General features: G+C 59.0%; 1 protein-coding gene across 2 annotated transcripts in view; it reads right to left on the reverse strand.

Annotated features, from left to right (window-relative positions):
- The window catches only part of SLIT1 (slit guidance ligand 1), a 166,603-nt gene extending 158,597 nt beyond the window's left edge, over positions 1 to 8,006 (reverse strand). The window contains exon 1 of one of the 2 annotated variants that reach the window (XM_038410981.2): positions 7,768 to 8,006. In XM_038410981.2, coding sequence (XP_038266909.1) covers positions 7,768 to 7,946 — 179 coding nt within the window. In that variant the 5' untranslated portion in view covers positions 7,947 to 8,006. The remainder of the gene's footprint in view (positions 1 to 7,767) is intronic. The other variant, XM_038410982.2, reaches the window with a different exon arrangement.
- Positions 8,007 to 17,010: the final 9,004 nt, after the last annotated feature.

A 17,010-nucleotide genomic window follows, 5' to 3' on the forward strand; every position in this document is an offset into this window, starting at 1 on the left:
CTTTCAGTCCTGGTGCAGAATGAAGAGGCTCTGAGACAGCCTGAACTCTGCCATCCTGTCTAGGCAAGCTCCTAGAGCCCTACCCGGCACAGCCCAGTCAGTGCTGCCAGCGTACCCGGCTTGCGGCAGCCCTGCTTTTGGAGAGAGCAACGTGAGGCTGGAAAGCCAACTTGAGCCATTCTGGCCTTTCTAGCTCCTCTTTGTCTGATGCTCACAGACTCGGAGACTTTACGGCCAGAAGGAACCATTGTGATCATCGAGTCTGACCTCCTGCACATTGCAGGCCTCAGGCACCCATGTCTCTTATTTCCCCCAGTAAAAGAAGAGCAACATGAACAGGTGACAACCCACCTTGCACACGGCAAAGCCATGACCCCACTGACGCCAGGCTGTGTGACAAAACCGCAGCTGGGATTCCTGGGCCGTTAGCTGAGCCGCTGTGAACATTGCACAAAGGAAAAATAAACATGAAGACAAAGTTCTTTTGCTGCCCAGCCTTCTTGCTCCATGAAGGCTGTCGATCTGCAAGAGCCACACATGCTCCTGGGCTGCAGACACGAGGGGTGAATGACACTGACCCGCAAAGGGGAAGGATTTTGCACCCTTCGGAGGCGCTGGTCAGGTGCCCCCAGGAGGCAGAGGGAATGGAACAGCTCAGTCTGGGCTGGGCGAAGGGGGGTCTGTTAGACACACACAGGCTGTTTCTCAGCGGTGCTGACCATCTGCAGCCCCCACTCAGCTCAGTATTTATGGTGATTTGTATCAGGGTCATGCCTAGGACCCTGCTGCGCTAGACGCTGCACAAACACAGAGCAAAACCTGGCCCCTGCCCCACGGGACGCTTGGGAAAGTCAGTAGAAAGGCCCCGGAAAAGTAATTTTCTTTCCCCCAAAAGCAAGGGAGATCGAATAGAGCCATGCAGCTTAACGAACGTCCGTCCCTGTCCCTGAGCCCTGATTAATGTTATTAGGTGCACACGTCTCTACACAACAGCGTCCAGGAGGCACACACAGGGCTTAGAAATACACCGAGCTTTCACGAGAGGCTCAGCTCTCCACCCTCCCGCAGTTGCAGCTCCTCTCTCGGCTGGATCCGGACCAGATGGCAGGAGTCCAAGGAAGGAAGATCGGCAGAATTCACAACTCTGCTAGGGAAAAGGCAAGTCACTGGCTCAGATCTCCACTGGGCTAAAACCCACATGGCTCCGCTGCCTACAGCTGAGGGTCAGCCCAGAGAGGCGGCTCCGGCATTAGATCCTAGAGCCAAGGGAGGCTAAGGGCTCCCCCAACAGAACAAAGGGACCAATGGGCCATGAAATGCCAGGACAGAAGGCCGCAGACTGGCTGATGACATGATGGCAGGGAAGCAAATAGCTGAAGGGCCTTCCTGGGAGAGAGGTGAGAAGGGCTACCTGGGGGATACAGGGCTATTTGCCTTGAGCAAGGGTGGAGCAATCTGGCCTAGTTCATTACCTGCTAATTAAACCCAAAGTTTCCATTGATTACGGGAAGCAGGAGCTGAATGAAAGCAGCCCCCCGATCTGAAGGTGCAGCACGCTGGGTGGAGTGCTGATGGGGAGCGTGCCCCCCCAGACCCACACATCAGGGCCTCCCTGCCTCAACTTCCCCCGCCACTCCCAGACCCGACAAGCAGAGCACCCCCGGGGACTCTCCTCGAGCTGCACCAGGCAGTGAGAGGGGCTGGGGCCCCCAGTGGCTTTGCCTAGCTGTGCCCCATCGCAGACCCCTCCAGACTCAGCCACAGCAGCCGGTTGCAACATTAACTGCCAACAGGGGTCCCCTTGGAGTGCCGGCAGGTGCCCCCAGCCCACAAGAAGGTGGCAGGTGCATAGGGCCAAATTCACAGCTGGCAAAAGCAGGTGCAGCTCCACTGAGCCCAATGGGCTTTTACACACTCAGCCTAGCAATTAATGTGGCCCATGGACTCGATACAGGGCTGGGTCCTGGGTTCTCTTGGCCCCGTGTGCTGGAAAATTTATAGGGCTCCATCAGACCCCTACAGCATAATGCATCTGATGGGGGGGCAGCTGGCCAGGTGGGGGATTTTGGCAAAGAACTGGCATTTTCCCAGCATGCCCACTCCCTGCCCCTCCCCACATGGCTCCTGGGGGAGTTCAGGAGACCCCCTCACAGAAGGACCCCACTGGGGGCAGAGAACGGGGGCAGGGCCTGTCCCACTATTAATACAGCTCCCAGGTATAAATGCCATGTGCCCAAGGCTCGTCAGGAATCAGGCCCCATTGGGCTAGGCTGCCCCATGGAGTTTACAGTCTTCAGTGAGTGGGCTCCAAACAGTTGGTGAGCTGCCGTGCCAAGGAGTGACAGAGCAGAGGAAGAAGTCGGCTGTAGAGAGTCCCAAAGCCTAGAGTGTGGGGCTGGGAAACCCCACAAGCGGCGCCTGCCAGAGATGAGAGCTCCCAGCCCAGCTCAGCCCAAGGGCTCCAAGCGTGCCAAAGGCTCAGTACGAGACACTGCACGTGGCAGGCTCTGGGGCAGAAGTGGAGAGAGTCCAAGCTCTTGACACCGGAGTCCATTGTAAGTGCCAGGGCTGCTGACCACAGGGACTCTCTGCAGAGGCTGGTGCTGGCTGCAGTCATAGGCGGGACGCTGGGCTGGATTCACTCCATGGGCTGAATGAGGAACGTCACCCATGGGACTGTTTCCAGCTCCGGAGACAGAGCCCCACGTAGGAGAATGTCTTACGCCCTTGAACAGACGGGGGAAACTGCAGCGGGAGAGGCGCTGAGACCGGCCGCTCCAGAGATGCCAGTGGGCACGCCTCTCGGGACTGTCAGCGTCACCCGCTGCCCGTGCTCCCAGCGCACGGACGGGCGGGGGGCTAGAGAATGGATGCTGTGGGTCCTGCCGAGCTCCCAGAGGGACGAGCCTGGGGCTCTGGCAGACCGGAGTGTCTGTGCAAACCCAGCCCCGTGCCCCCCACCCGAAGGCTTAGTAAAGGGTGGTTCGGTCATTAGAGCTTCCCTGTGTCCACAGCTCGTGGCAGCCTTGTCACCGCACAGTGTAATCATCACGGCTCCGAGGATCATTACAGCAGAAGAGAAAATCCCATTGAAGAGGCGCCCTGCAGTGCTGCTGGCAGGGCCACAGGGCTGCGCTCACACCGGGGCAGATGCAGGAGGCTGGCTGCCATTCCTGACAAGCCCCTGACCTCATTAGGCTCAATCCCAGTAAATGAATTGGTCTGGGGAAGGACTGGTAATGAGGGGCACCGCTCCAGCATGGGTCTCTCACAGAAAGCGCTCCATGGGACCATGGCAAGCCTCATCAGGCCGGCTACGCTGAGCCCAGCTAGCCCAGGATCCTGTCTTCTAACGGGATGGTGCCAGGTGCCCCAGAGGGAATGAACAGACCAGGGAATCATCGAGTGATCCATCCCCTGTCACCATTCCCAGCTTCTGGCAGCCAGAGGCTAGGGACACCCAGAGCATAGGGTTGAATCCCTGACCATTTTGGCTAATAGCTGTTGATGGACCTGTCCTACAGGAACTGATCTAGTTCTTTTTTGAACCTTGTTATACTTTTGGCCTTTAACACCCCCTGGCAAGGAGTTCCACAGGTTGACTGTCTGTTGTGTGAAGTACTTCCTTGTGTTTGTGTTAAACGTGCTGCCTGTTAATTTCATTCGGGCAACCCCTGGTTCGTTTGTTATGTGAAGGAGTAAATAACACTTCCCTGTTCACTGTCTCCACCCCCATCACGATTTTATTGCCCTCGATCACATCCCCGTAATCGTCTCTTTGCCAAGCTGAAAAGCCCCTGTCTTTTCAATCTCTCTTCATACCAGAACTGTTCCATCCCCCTAATCACTTTTGTTGCCCTTCTTTGTACTTTTTCTAATTCTAATACATCTTTCTTGAGATGGGGCCACCAGAACGGAATGCAGTGTTCACGGCATAGGCGTGCCCTGGATTTCTATAGTGGCATCTCTGTCTTATTCTCTATCCCTTTCCTAAGGGTTCCTAACATTCTCTTAGCTTTTTTGATGGCCGCTGCACATTGAGCAGACGTTTTCAGAGAACAATCCATGATGATTCCAAGATCTCTCTCTTGAGTGGTAACAGCTAATTTAGACCTCTTCATATTGTATGTATAGTCAGGATGATTTCCGATGTGCATCACTTTGCATTTATCAACACTGAATTTCATCTGCCATTTTGTTGCCCAGTCACCCAGTTTTGTGAGATCCCTTTGTAGCTCTTCGCAGTCTGCTTTGGACTTAACTACCTTGAGTAGTTTTGTATCATCTGCAAACTTTGCCACCTCACTGTTTACCCCTTTTCCCAGATCATTTATGAATATGTTGAATAGGACGGGGCCCAGCACAGACCCCTGGGGGACACCACTATTTACCTCTCTCCATTCTGAAAACTGACCATTTATTCCTACCCTTTGTTTCCTATCTTTTAACCAGTTACCGATCCATGAGGGGATCTTCCCTCTTATCCCATGACAGCTTACTTTGCTTAAGAGCCTTTGCTGAGGGACCTTGTCAAAGGCTTTCTGAAAATCTAAGTATACTATATCCACTGGATCACCCTTGTCGACCCCCTCAAAAAATTCTAGTAGATTGGTGAGGCATGATTTCCCTTTAAAAAAACCATGTTGACTCGTCCCCAACAAATTATGTTCATCTATCTATGTGTCTGACAATTTTGTTCTTTACTATAGTTTCAACCAGTTTTCCTGGCACTGAAGTTAGACTTACTGGCCTGTAATTGCTGGGATCACCTCTGGAGCCTTTTGAAAAAGGTCCTGTAGACACCCAGGGCATGCTGGGGCAGCTCTCTGCAGCCATTCACACTCTAAGCTCCTCCGCACACAGCCCATGCCCTTCCTTTGTTCCTGCCTCAGATCCAAGCCCATTAGCAACAAAGCCCTGCACCCAGTGACAGAGCCAACCCTGTGATGCCCCTCACTGGCACTGACAGTCACCCACCCCTCTCCAGAGTCTGGGAAAGGCTCCAACAGCCCCTCCTGCCTACACACCTCCTCACACTGAAACCAAGGGTCTCCCCTAGAGTCACCCCCGAGCTATCTGGGGAGCTGCTCTGCACCTGAGCTGGTGAGCCCCCAGACAGGTGGGGAGTCACAGGGAGAGCGCACACCCCAGCAAGGACTCACAGGGGCCATGCGCACCTGAAAGAGTATTGATCCCAGAGTAACTAGACATTCCTGCTAAAATGTTAACAACCATGACACTGCCATCATTAGGTTCCAGGGTTATCATTCCATTCTGAGGTGTGGGGGTAGTTCCCAGGTCCCAGAGCTGCTCTTTCCCACAGCTTGCAGACTCCATGGCCCAGCCCTGTATCGGGATCACAGTCCCAAGGTTAGGCATGCAATATGGATCTTACGCCAAAGCTGTAATTCTGGGGCCAGAGGCATGCACCCTCTGCCCTCCCAGCCCAGACTCTGTGCCGATGCAGCAGGACTGGCTGTGCATGGAGACCGAGTGCTGACAGGCCAGGGTGGTGTCTGCCTTCTGCCATGCAGAGAAGATTAACTAAAGCAGCCATGTCTCCCGTCACTTCCTGCTGGGTCAGCCGCAGGTGGCCAAGGAGCAGAGGGGAAGCCCAGAGGAACTGTGGAGACATTGAGATGCCCCAAGACACCCATTTCCTGGGAGCCTGGCACCCAGAGCTGATGCACACAAACTAGGGGTCACCAAGTGACATTACTAGGCAGCAGGTTTAAAACAAACAGAAGGAAGGGTTTCTTCACCCAATGCACTGTCAGTCAGCCACGGGAGCTCTTTGCCAGAGGATGTGGTGAAGGCCAAGACTATAACAGGGTTCAAAAAAGAACTAGATAAATTGATGGAGAATAGGTCCATCAATGGCTATTAGCCAGGATGGGCAGGGATGGTGTCCCTGGCCTCTGTTTGCTAGAAGCTGGGAATGGGCGAGAGGGGATGGATCACTTGGTGATTCCCTGTTCTGTTCATTCCCCGTGGGGCACCTGGCCCTGGTCACTGTGGGCAGACAGGACACTGGGCTACATGGACCTTTGGCCATTCTTATGTTTCACCCACTTTACAAATCTCCCTGCCACGCTTGCCAGAGTCATTCTCACAGAGCTCCACTGGCTCACCCCAGGGCAGGACTTACCCTAGTGCGTTCAATGCAAATAACGCCTCATCTCGGCCTGGAACAGACTTAGGTCTCCGGTGGGGTTGCCCGGCCAGCTGGCTAAGTGGGAGCAGTTGAGCAGGCTGCCAGCCGGACACTGTGGTAATAACTGGCCAAGCAGAGACTTCATGCTCCAGCCCCTGCCCCGGGTTCAGAGCCTGGGTAGGGGCCCAGGGCTGGAATCTCAAGCAGGCCAGCAGAGCTGCAGGGGCCAAATTTGCACCTGAGGCAGGTCAGGATGGGGGGTACCCCGGAGCTGGGGGTGGTGGGCGGGGACAGCAGGTGACTGGGGTGCAGGCAGAGCCCAGCTCACACCCCGAGCAGATCCAGCTCTGCCCCTTCTCTGCCAGTGCTCGAGCAGGGAACACCCCTCCAGAGAACCCAGAACTGCGCGGGAGAACGGGGGGCGGCCCTCTTGGGCTTCCCCCGGGGGTCGGGGGCTGGCCCGGGCAGGGTGGACCGCCGGGGAGCGTCCTCCGGAGGTGCTGGGGAAACTCCCTGAGGACAAAGGGCGACGCTGGCTCGCTGGAGCTCGCCCCCCTCCGGACCGGAGCCCCACGTCCTGCCCCGCGGAGCCCGGCGATGCTCCCGGCGGGGAGCGCACGGCAGGCTGGACGGGGCCGGGCCCTCGCCACGGGCTTTGCCGTTACAGGCCGGGCAGCCCCCCGGCTCGTCTAGACTGGGGGGCTGCAAACTGGGCTGAGCCGGGGCCCCGGCAGCCCCGCTCCAACGCAGCTCAGCCCTCCCTGAGACCCCCGGAGCAGGGCGCTGCCCTGGGGCTGCCCCGTTGTCCCCAGCCGCTGCTGCGCCCGGCTGCCCTGTCACCGGGGGGTCCCATGTCCCGCGGGGCCCCTCCAGCCCGCTGCCGGCGCCCCGGGGCTGGGGGTCCCTGGCGAAGCGAGCGGAGGGGCACGGGCTGGCTCGGCCGTGCGCCCCCGGAGCGGACAATGCGCCCCGCGCTGGGCGGCGGGGGTTTAATAGGAGGGACGTTTACTCGGAGCCCGCGGGTCTGTGGGGAGCCCGGGACCCCGTTACCCAGCCAGCCCCCGCGGAGCAAATGGCGTGGGAACGCGCGGGGAGGGGGCGTGGGACGGACACCGGGGGCAGCCCCGAAGGCCAGACGTCCCCGGCGGGCTCCGCAGGACACGGGGGGCGGGCGCACTTGTGTGCGCGGCTGGAGAGCGCGGAGATCCACGCGTGTGCGCGGCGGGGTCCCGCTCCGGTTCCATCCCACAGCCCCACACGCGGAGACACAGACGCAGCCCCCCCCAGCTCCGTAACAAAGACAATTGGAGGCTGGCTCGGGAGCTTCAGGACAAAAATCCCGGTCTGGCTCCCCCGCCCCCTTTTGTGCGCCCCGCGCCGGGGCTGTCACCTCGCGGGGGTCCCTGCAAACCCGCTGCAGGGCGCCTTCCCCGGCCCGCCCGCCCGGCAACCCGGCCCCGGCCCGACCCCACCCAATGGGGGGAGGGTCCCAGCCCCTGCCCGGCCCGGCCCGGCCCCACCCCTGGGGGGAGTAGCTGTGGCGCCAGGCTGGAAGGGGGGCGCTACAAAAGCAGGCCCCCGGCACAGCGGCTGCCCCGGGGGGCCGTACTCACAATCGCTCCGTGCTGCGCGGGATGTTTCTGGGGACGCCCCCGAGCCCGGTGCCGTGACAGTCCACGGTGGTGCCGCTGCAGGTGCAGAGCGCGGGGCAGCCGCCGGCCCGCACCCCGCACACGGCCGCCCAGAGCAGCAGCCAGCCGCCGGCCCGCAGCCCCCTGCCCTGCGGAGCCATCCCGGGGCTCGGAGCTGCGCCGCCGAGCGCCCTCCCCAGCCAGCCGCCGGCTGCGTCTGAGCGGCGGGCGCGGGGCGCGGGGAACGCGCGACTCCGCGCCCCCCACCCCGCCAAGCGCGGCACAAGCCCGGCCCGGCCGGCTCCGCCCCCGCGCCGGCCCCTCGCCGCGCCCCGCCGAGCGGCCCCCGGCCCCCGGCCCGCACACAAAGGCCGGGCCCGCGGCGGGGAACTGGCCCCTGCGCCTCCGAGGGGATCGGGCCCCGCGTGGGTCGCGTGCGGCCGGGGGCGGCAGGAGCGGAGGGGGCAGGTTGGCCGCCGCCCCCCGTGGGGCGTCCAGGGTCTGGGCCGTGTGATGGCCCCCGGCGGAGCCTGGCCCTGCTGGGGGCAGGGCGCCGGGTGCCGGAGGGTCATGGCTCTGCCCTGAGGCCCTGGCAAGGCCACTTGTGTGGCGCTGCCCCAGTCCAGCCCTAGGCCGCCAGGAGCCGTGGGGCAGCCCCGGGGCAGCGCCCTGCTCGGGGGTCTCAGGCAGGGTGAGCTGTGGCCCCCTCTTGCCCAAATGCTGCTGGTGGCTCCAGGGTCCGCCCGGCCCAGCCCAGCGCACGGCTCCGGTTCCCCAAAGCTGAGTTCCTCCAAGGGAAGAGCAAAGGGAGCCTCCGGCGGGGCTGGCCTGCAGCGGCAGCCCCCTGAAGGCAGCCCCTGGGTCGCAGCGGAGGGGCCAGTGGCTCCCAGGGAGCTCAAGTCACTTCAGAAGCATTGGACGGGCTCCAGCGGGGAGACGTGTCCAGCCTGCCTGGGAGGAAAGGATGGAGCTGCCTCCCTGGACTCCGGCCCCGAACTAGCCGGCTCAAGTCCGTATCGAGCCCCCATCACCTCGGTATCTGAGCCCTGCCCAAGGCCCAACCATTAATGTATCTATCCTCATGCCCACGGGGCGGCGCAGGGCAGGGCTATCATCCTCACCACACAGATGGCACCAAGACACACAGAGGTTCAGAGGCTCATAAGAATGGCCAGACTGGGTCAGACCAGTGGTCCATCTAGCCCCATATCCCATCTCTGACAGTGGCCAGTGCCAGGAGCCCCAGAGGGAATCATCAAGTGATCCATCCCCTGTTTACACCATCCCTGCCCATCCTGGCTAATAGCCATTGATGGACCTGTCCTCTATGAACTGATCCAGTTCTTTTCTGAACCCAGTTATACTTTTATACATCCCTGAGCAATGAGTTTCCCAGGTTGACTGTGCATTGTGTGAAGAAATACTTCCTTTGGTTTGTTTTAAACCTGCTGCCTGTTAATTTCATCATATGACCCCTGGTTCTTGTGTTATGTGAAGGGGTAAATAACACTTCTCTATTCAAGTTTCAGAGTAGCAGCCGTGTTAATCCGTATCCGCAAAAAGAAAAGGAGTACTTGTGGCACCTTAGAGACTAACAAATTTATTTGAGCATAAGTTTTGGTGAGCTACAGCTCACTTCATCGGATGCATGCAGTGGAAAATACAGTGGGGAGATTTATATACCCAGAGAACATGAAACAATGGGTGTTATCATACACACTGTAAGGAGAGGGATCAGGTAAGGTGAGCTATTACCAGCAGGAGAGAAAAAAAAACCTTCTGTAATTATAATCAAGGTGGGCCATTTCCATCAGTTGACAAGAATGTCGGAGGAACAGTGGGGGGGAAATAAACATGGGGAAATGGTTTTACTTTGTGTAATGACCCATCCACTCCCAGTCTTTATTCAAGCCTAAGTTGATTGTATCCAGTTTGCAAATTAATTCCAATTCAGCAGTCTCTCGTTGGAGTCTGTTTTTGAAGCTTTTTTGTTGAAGGATAGCCACTCTTAGGTCTGTGATCGAGTGACCGGAGAGATTGAAGTGTTCTCCAACTGGTTTTTGAATGTTATAATTCCTGACGTCTGATTTGTGTCCATTCATTCTTTTACGTAGAGACTGTCCGGTTTGGCCAATGTACATGGCAGAGGGGCATTGCTGGCACATGATGGCATATATCACATTGGTAGATGCGCAGGTGAACGAGCCTCTGATAGTGTGGCTGATGTGATTAGGCCCTATGATGGTGTCCCCTGAATAGATATGTGGACACAATTGGCAACGGGCTTTGTTGCAAGGATAGGTTCCTGGGTTAGTGGTTCTGTTGTGTAGTGTGTGGTTGCTGGTGAGTATTTGCTTCAGATTGGGGGGCTGTCTGTAAGCAAGGACTGGCCTGTCTCCCAAGATCTGTGAGAGTGATGGGTCATCCTTCAGGATAGGTTGCAGATCCTTGATGATGCGTCGGAGAGGTTTTAGTTGGGGGCTGAAGGTGATGGCTAGTGGCGTTCTGTTGTTTTCTTTGTTGGGCCTGTCCTGTAGTAGGTGACTTCTGGGTACTCTTCTGGCTCTGTCAATCTGTTTCTTCACTTCAGCAGGTGGGTATTGTAGTTGTAAGAATGCTTGCTAGAGATCTTGTAGGTGTTTGTCTCTGTCTGAGGGGTTGGAGCAAATGCGGTTGTATCGTAGACAATGGATCGTGTGGTGTGGTCTGGATGAAGGCTGGAGGCATTTAGGTAGGCATAGTGGTCAGTAGGTTTCTGGTATAGGGTGGTGTTTATGTGACCATCGCTTGTTAGCACTTTGGTGTCCAGGACGTAGATCTCTTGTGTGGACCGGACCAGGCTGAGGTGGTTTTATAGACCCCCCCCATATCCCCCTCCCCGCCTTAGTCATCTCTTTTCCCAGCTGAACTATACCAGTCTTTTTAATCTCTCCTTGCACAGAAGTGGGTCCATCCCTGTCATCATCTTTGTTGCCCTTCTCTGTGTCTTGCCCAGCCCTAATCGAGATGGAGCGAGCTGAGCTGTGGGCCGTGTTCAGGGATGGGCGTACCAGGGCTGCTTACACTGGCATTAGGATAGTCACTAATTATCTGTCCCTTTCCACACACTCCGCTGCTCTGTGCACGCCCCGAGGCTACACAGGAAGGCTGTGGTTGGAGCAGGAATGAACCCGGGTCTCCGGCTAGTGTCTGGATGTAGAAATTAGGCCAGGGGGATGCAGCTCCCAGAGGGGGATTACATTAGTACCATGCTGGAACCCCAGATCTGAACACCCCAACTTTGGGGAGACTCAAGGCTGAATCTGAGCTTTGCCGCTGGCCTCAATGAACTGAACCAAAAGCCTGTCTCATCCAATCAGGGAACAGAACCAGTGTCACAGGACTGGTGTCCAGGGCCTGAGTTTCGAATCGATGCAGCGGCACCATCCATGCAGTATTTCCTGATGCAGTTACCTGGGGAATGATTTCAACAAACAAAAACTCTCAGTTCATCACGAGAAAGGAGGCAAAATCCAGCCGATGCCAGTTTGGCCAGTGCCAGTAATCCTGAGTCATAAGAACGGCCCTACTGGGTGAGGCCAAAGGTCCATCTAGCCCAGTGTCCTGTCTTCTGACAGTGGCCAATGCCAGGTGCCCCATAGGGAATGAACAGAACGGGGAATCATCATGTGATCCATCCCTGTTGCCCACTCCCAGCTTCTGGCAATCTTAGGCTAGGGACACCATCCCTGCCCATCCTGGCTAATAACCATTGATGGACCTATCCTCCATGAACTGTTCTAGTTCTTTTTTGAACCCTGTTATAGTCTTACCTTCACAACATCCTCTGGCAAGGAGTTCCACGGGTTGACTGTGCATTGTGTGAATACTTCCTTGTGTTTGTTTTAAACCTGCTGCCTGTTAATTTCATTTGGTGACCCCTAGTTCTTAGTGTTATGAGTAAATAACACTTATTTACTTTTTCCACACCAGTCATGATTTTATAGACCTCAATCATATCCCCCCTTAGTCATCTCTTTTCCAAGTTGAAAAGTCCGTGTCTTTTAAATCTCTCCTCATATGGCAGCTGTTTCAACCCCCTAATCATTTTTGTTGCCCTTTTCTGAACCTTTTCCAAGACCAATAATCTTTTTTGAGATGGGGCGACCACATCTGCACGCAGTATTCAAGGTGTAGGCATCCCATGGATATATAGAGGCAGTATGATATTCTCTGCCTTATTATCTATCCCTTTTCTAATGGTTCCCAACATTCTGTTTGCTTTTTTGACTGCCGCCAACCCTCCCAAGAGACTGGCTTCAAACTCATGAGATCGTTCACAGTAAGAAATGGGATTCTTTCTATTCACCTGCAGCTCTTAGAGCCTCTGGGGTGTCATTTCCAAGCTTCTCTCCTCAACCAGAAGGGCTGGAAACGTACATTGTTGTAGTGAAAGCTGAGAGTCTCACAGAGGCCCGTGCAGAACCGGGGCCCTTGTCTGCTGGGGTCCAGGCTGTGAGCCACAGTCACAGGGCATCTTAGGCACACAGGGCTACAGGACAGGCAGTGGCACAACCCCTCCATGCTCTGAACCCCCACAACATGACAGAGCCAGAGGTGGAGTCTCAGTGTGGGGCCAAAGGCAGATTCCCAGCCCCATGGGGTCCCCAAAGGACAGGATCTCTGGGAAGCCAGCCAAGCCCTGTTCCCACGGGAAAGTCTGGAAGCCCTGGGGCTGAGGGAACCCACCGGCCAGCGTGTGCTGCGCAGCCCCCACTGCGCTCGATCCACAAAGCAGCCAACTGCTACAGCCCTAGCCCAAGGGGCGAAGCCTCCAGCTCAAGCTGGGGACGCTGGCCAAACACGGCTTCGCTCTGGGGGCGCCCAGTTCCATGCCCAGTCACCAGCAGTATGGAGTGCTCACGTGGGTAGCGACGCTGCTCATTGCCTCCTTCCCCGTAACGGCCGCTCACGCCGGGTCCCGAGTTCCCAGGGCTCTGCAGAGCGAGCCCCACACTGGACATGCAGTGAGCTCTGCCCAGCAGTGCTGCAGGTCCCTCTGGAGGGAGACAGCAGAAACCCAGCACCCCGTGGATGCTGTGGGAGAGCTTTTGGGACACGTCAGTCATCGTCCAATCAGACCTGGACCAGGCCACCAGGGCCGGGGGCGCTGGGGGCTGCAGTGCCCAGGGGCTGAGGCTTCTGCAACCAACCCAACAGGGTACCAGCTGTGCAGAAGGGGGGGTCCCGTGTGCCCAAAAGGGATGCGGGGAGGGGACGACAGAAGCTGCCCTTTCGGCAGCAGCCTGGCCCAGGGTTCTCCCAGGCGGGAGCTGACAAAGATCTGACACCTGGGCTCCCTGTACAGCCCCGGGGACCAGGCAGCAGCCCCATCACTGGAGCCCCTTCCCCGTGGGAGGATCTGCTCATTGGCTGAGCCTGCTGGCGTGGAGCTGCCCACCCTTGGTGGCTGCAGCGGCCTTGGGGTCCTTTGGCAGCAGCTGAGGTGGTGTCACCGATGAACCTTGCTCCCGTTGTCCGCACAGATCCCGTGGAGGGGAGCCAGGCGCGGGCAGGCTGCTGTGCTGAACCCCACTAGCCTGTGTCAGGCCCTGCCATTGGGAGCCCAGGGCGGGAGCTCTGCAGGCATCTGCATCACCCAAGGGCAGAGCTGGTGGCCGTTGAAGAGAGACCCAGCCTCGGCCGATCTGGGGGGTCCAGGTGGAGGAACTGCAGAGCCCTGGGCCCGCGGGAGCTGGGCTCTGCACCTCACGGGCAGTGGGCACCGACAACGCCAGCCTGTGTCTTTGCAGGAGTCAGGAACGGTGAGCAGGGCGGGAGCCAGGGCAATGCTATGGGGAGGGTGAACAGGGAGCGAAGCGCCCAGCCTGGAGCCAGCAGGGCCTGCAGCACGGAGCTGCTGCTGTCAGCTGTGGACAGTCCCCGCAGGGCAAGGGTCAGGATTTCCCAGCTCGCAGTGGGACACTGTGCGAGGGACCCTGGGTCTCCACCCAGCAGCTCACTGATCCCAGCAGGGCGTGTGCGCTGGGGGACCCATGGAACTGCCCAGGAAGCTCCCGATGGGAGGGGATGCCTGGCCACGTCTCACTATTTAAGCCAGAAGGAGGCACAGGAAGTTGTCTTGACAATCATCTGAATCCTTGGCCAGCTGCTACATTAGACCCTGAGTTCCTGCCTGACTCCTGAGCCCTGCCTTGTTCAGATCCCTGCTCCTACACCCCACCCCTGCCTACGGACACTGCCGCTGACCCACCAATTCCTGACTGTATCCCTCTCTGACCCCCAGCTCCAGTTCCTGTCTCCTGCTCCGACCAATAGGCCTGTCTGCCTACGTCCCGCTCTACAACCTGCTACGGCCCAGCCAGCCACGAGCCTGTCTCTTACTGCCCTGCAATGGTGTCTTTGCCTGGGACCTCAAAGCAGTTCCTAGCAACCTCCTGTATCCACTCAGACCAGGGGGCAGCATCCATCCCCTGGGGCCCTTGCCCAGAGATGCCACAGGGCTCGGTCGTTAAGCCAAGCTGGCCTCCAGGCAAAGGGCTCCCGGCATGCTGAGCTGTGGAGCAAACCAGCCCGTATCCAGGTCAGTCGGCTCCAGGCAGAGCCAGGGTCCCGGGAAGCTCTGCTGTGGTGGCTGGGGGCATCAGGAACTGACCGGTTACAGAGGGCCCAGGCAGAGCTGCAGCAGCGAGGTCTTTGCCGATCATGCGGAGAAGCCAGGGTTACATGCAGGGGCCTGTTCGTCCAGCAGCAGCCTGGCCTAGTGCACTTGTGAGCTCCAGGGGTTGCTGAACTGAGTCCCCCTCCTGGAACCTGACCCTCTTTTGTGAGTCCCACTCATCCCAGCGCTGCTCAGCTGCCTTGGCAAAGCCCTGCGAGATCCAGGGGGAATGGGCCTGACCCTCAGCGGCTGGAAATCAGCCGAGCCCTGTGGCCTTGGGCGGAGCGTGCAGGTTCACGCCAGCCGGGCTCTGAGCTGGGGAGCGCCAGAGACAAGCGAAGTATCGGGATTTTCCCCAGCCCCTTTGTCCAAAAGGTCCTGCCGTGGCCTCCACCCCTCAGGCTGGTCCTACATTAGCCCAGAGTCCAGGGCTCCAGGGGCGAGTCAGAGAGTGGCCCGGCTAAGCCAGGCCCCTGGAGCCCTTGGCTAAGGGCAGGGAGGATCCAGGATGCAGCCACCTCTCCCCGCCGGGAGCAGCAGGGCATCTGGGGGGAATCGCCAGGCTGCTTTACTGCTAGGGGCAGCCAAAGGGACTGTGCTCGCTCTGCCCCCAAGGGCAGCGATCGTCCCCCACCCACACTGCCCGGGGGGGGGGGAGCTGCGGTCCTCACCCACCCGCACTGCCCCGGGGGGGGGAAGCTGTGGTCCTCGCCCACCCACACTGCCCCGGGGGGGGGGGGAAGCTGCGGTCCTCGCCCACCCACACTGCCCCGGGGGGGGGAAGCTGCAGTCCTCGCCCACTCACACTGCCCCGGGGGTGGGGGGAGGGGAAGCTGCGGTCCTCGCCCACCTGCACTGCCCCGGGGGGAGAGGAGAGGGGAAGCTGCGGTCCTCACCCACCCGCACTGCCCCGGGGGTTGGGGGGAGGGAAGCTGCGGTCCTCGCCCACCCGCACTGCCCCCAGGGGGAGGGGGGAGGGCAAGCTGCGGTCCTCGACCACCCGCACTGCACCGGGGGGGGGGAAGCTGCGGTCCTCGCCCACCCACACTGCCCCGGGGGGGGGAAGCTGCAGTCCTCGCCCACTCACACTGCCCCGGGGGTGGGGGGAGGGGAAGCTGCGGTCCTCGCCCACCTGCACTGCCCCGGGGGGAGAGGAGAGGGGAAGCTGCGGTCCTCACCCACCCGCACTGCCCCGGGGGTTGGGGGGGAGGGAAGCTGCGGTCCTCACCCACCCGCACTGCCCCCAGGGGGAGGGGGGAGGGCAAGCTGCGGTCCTCGACCACCCGCACTGCCCCGGGGGGGGAAGCTGCGGTCCTCGCCCACCCGTACTGCCCCAGGGGTGGGGGGTGGGGAGCACGCTGCGGTCCTCACCTCCACTTGCTCTCTGCGTTTCTGTTTTATCCACAGCCCAAACTCCCTCCCTCCCGGCCCTGCAGGCACCCCAGACACTAAACCCACCTCAGAGCCTGAGCCCCTCCCCTCGCATCCCCCCAGCCTGCCCCACATGTGACTGTCCCCCTGGGCCCGGGGGGCTCGTTCGCTCTGCTCTAGCTCCCCCCGGTGGCTCCGCACTAGAAAGTCAATCTCTGCTGCGTGTGATGGAGCGGCGTGGTCCAGCAGGCGTGGTCCAGCCGTGAGCAGATGGATTGTCCGGAGATACCCTCCAGAGGAGACCCCTGGCCGCTCCCTCCCCTGGGGCATGGTGAAGAACCGGAATGTCTCGCAATTTCGATTTTGTAAGGCGGGTTTTGCAAGGAGTCAGGCTTAGCCCCATAGGGAAGCGCATAGGGTCTCACTGTCTGTCACACACGCGTACACACGTACAATCACACACCCAGCCCGACTCAGTGTGACGGTAAAAGACGGTTACTCACAAGACATGTTGCTCACGTCCAGTCCAATGAGCTGTATGCGCCATGTGCACCCTGGTGTGACGAAGCGGGACTGTTCTTAATGTTTCTTCTGAATATTGTGGGGGTGCCTCAGTTTCCCCTAGACAGTTCTTAAGTATCTAGGTGGTGGGATAAGGGTGTATGATCGTTGCAGAGCCCTAGATTGCAGGTGGGTGCAGGGGTCTGGACACAGAGAATGGCCGACACCCTGTTTCCTGGCCACTGATGGCCTGGGCCCTTCCCCTGCAAGGTGAGAGCTAAAGGGTTGGAGAACAAAGGAATCCGGTGACCTCCTGGCCCGGGAAAGGGACAAAGCCAGCAGGAGGAGGCGGTGAAGAGTGAGTCAGTTTGGGGCTGGCTGGGGGCATGGAGTGAAGGGCAGATGGGGTTGTCTGGCTCACTGCCCCCCAAAATGGACCCAGCTGAGGGGTCCTGTTCTCTGCACCTACAAGCTCTGTGTTAGACCATGTCCCTGTCGTCTAATAAACCTTCTGTTTTACTGGATGACTGAGAGTCACGTCTGACTGTGAAGTTGTGGGGCAGGACCCTCTGGCTTCCCCAGGATCCCATCTGGGCAGACTCACTGTGGGAAGCGCACGGAGGGGCAGAGGATGGTGAATGCTCCGAGGTCAGACCCAGGAAGGGGGGAGCCGGGGGAGCTGTGTGTCCTGC

This window comes from Dermochelys coriacea, chromosome 7, assembly GCF_009764565.3.
Source record: "Dermochelys coriacea isolate rDerCor1 chromosome 7, rDerCor1.pri.v4, whole genome shotgun sequence".
Lineage (NCBI taxonomy): Eukaryota > Metazoa > Chordata > Testudines > Dermochelyidae > Dermochelys > Dermochelys coriacea.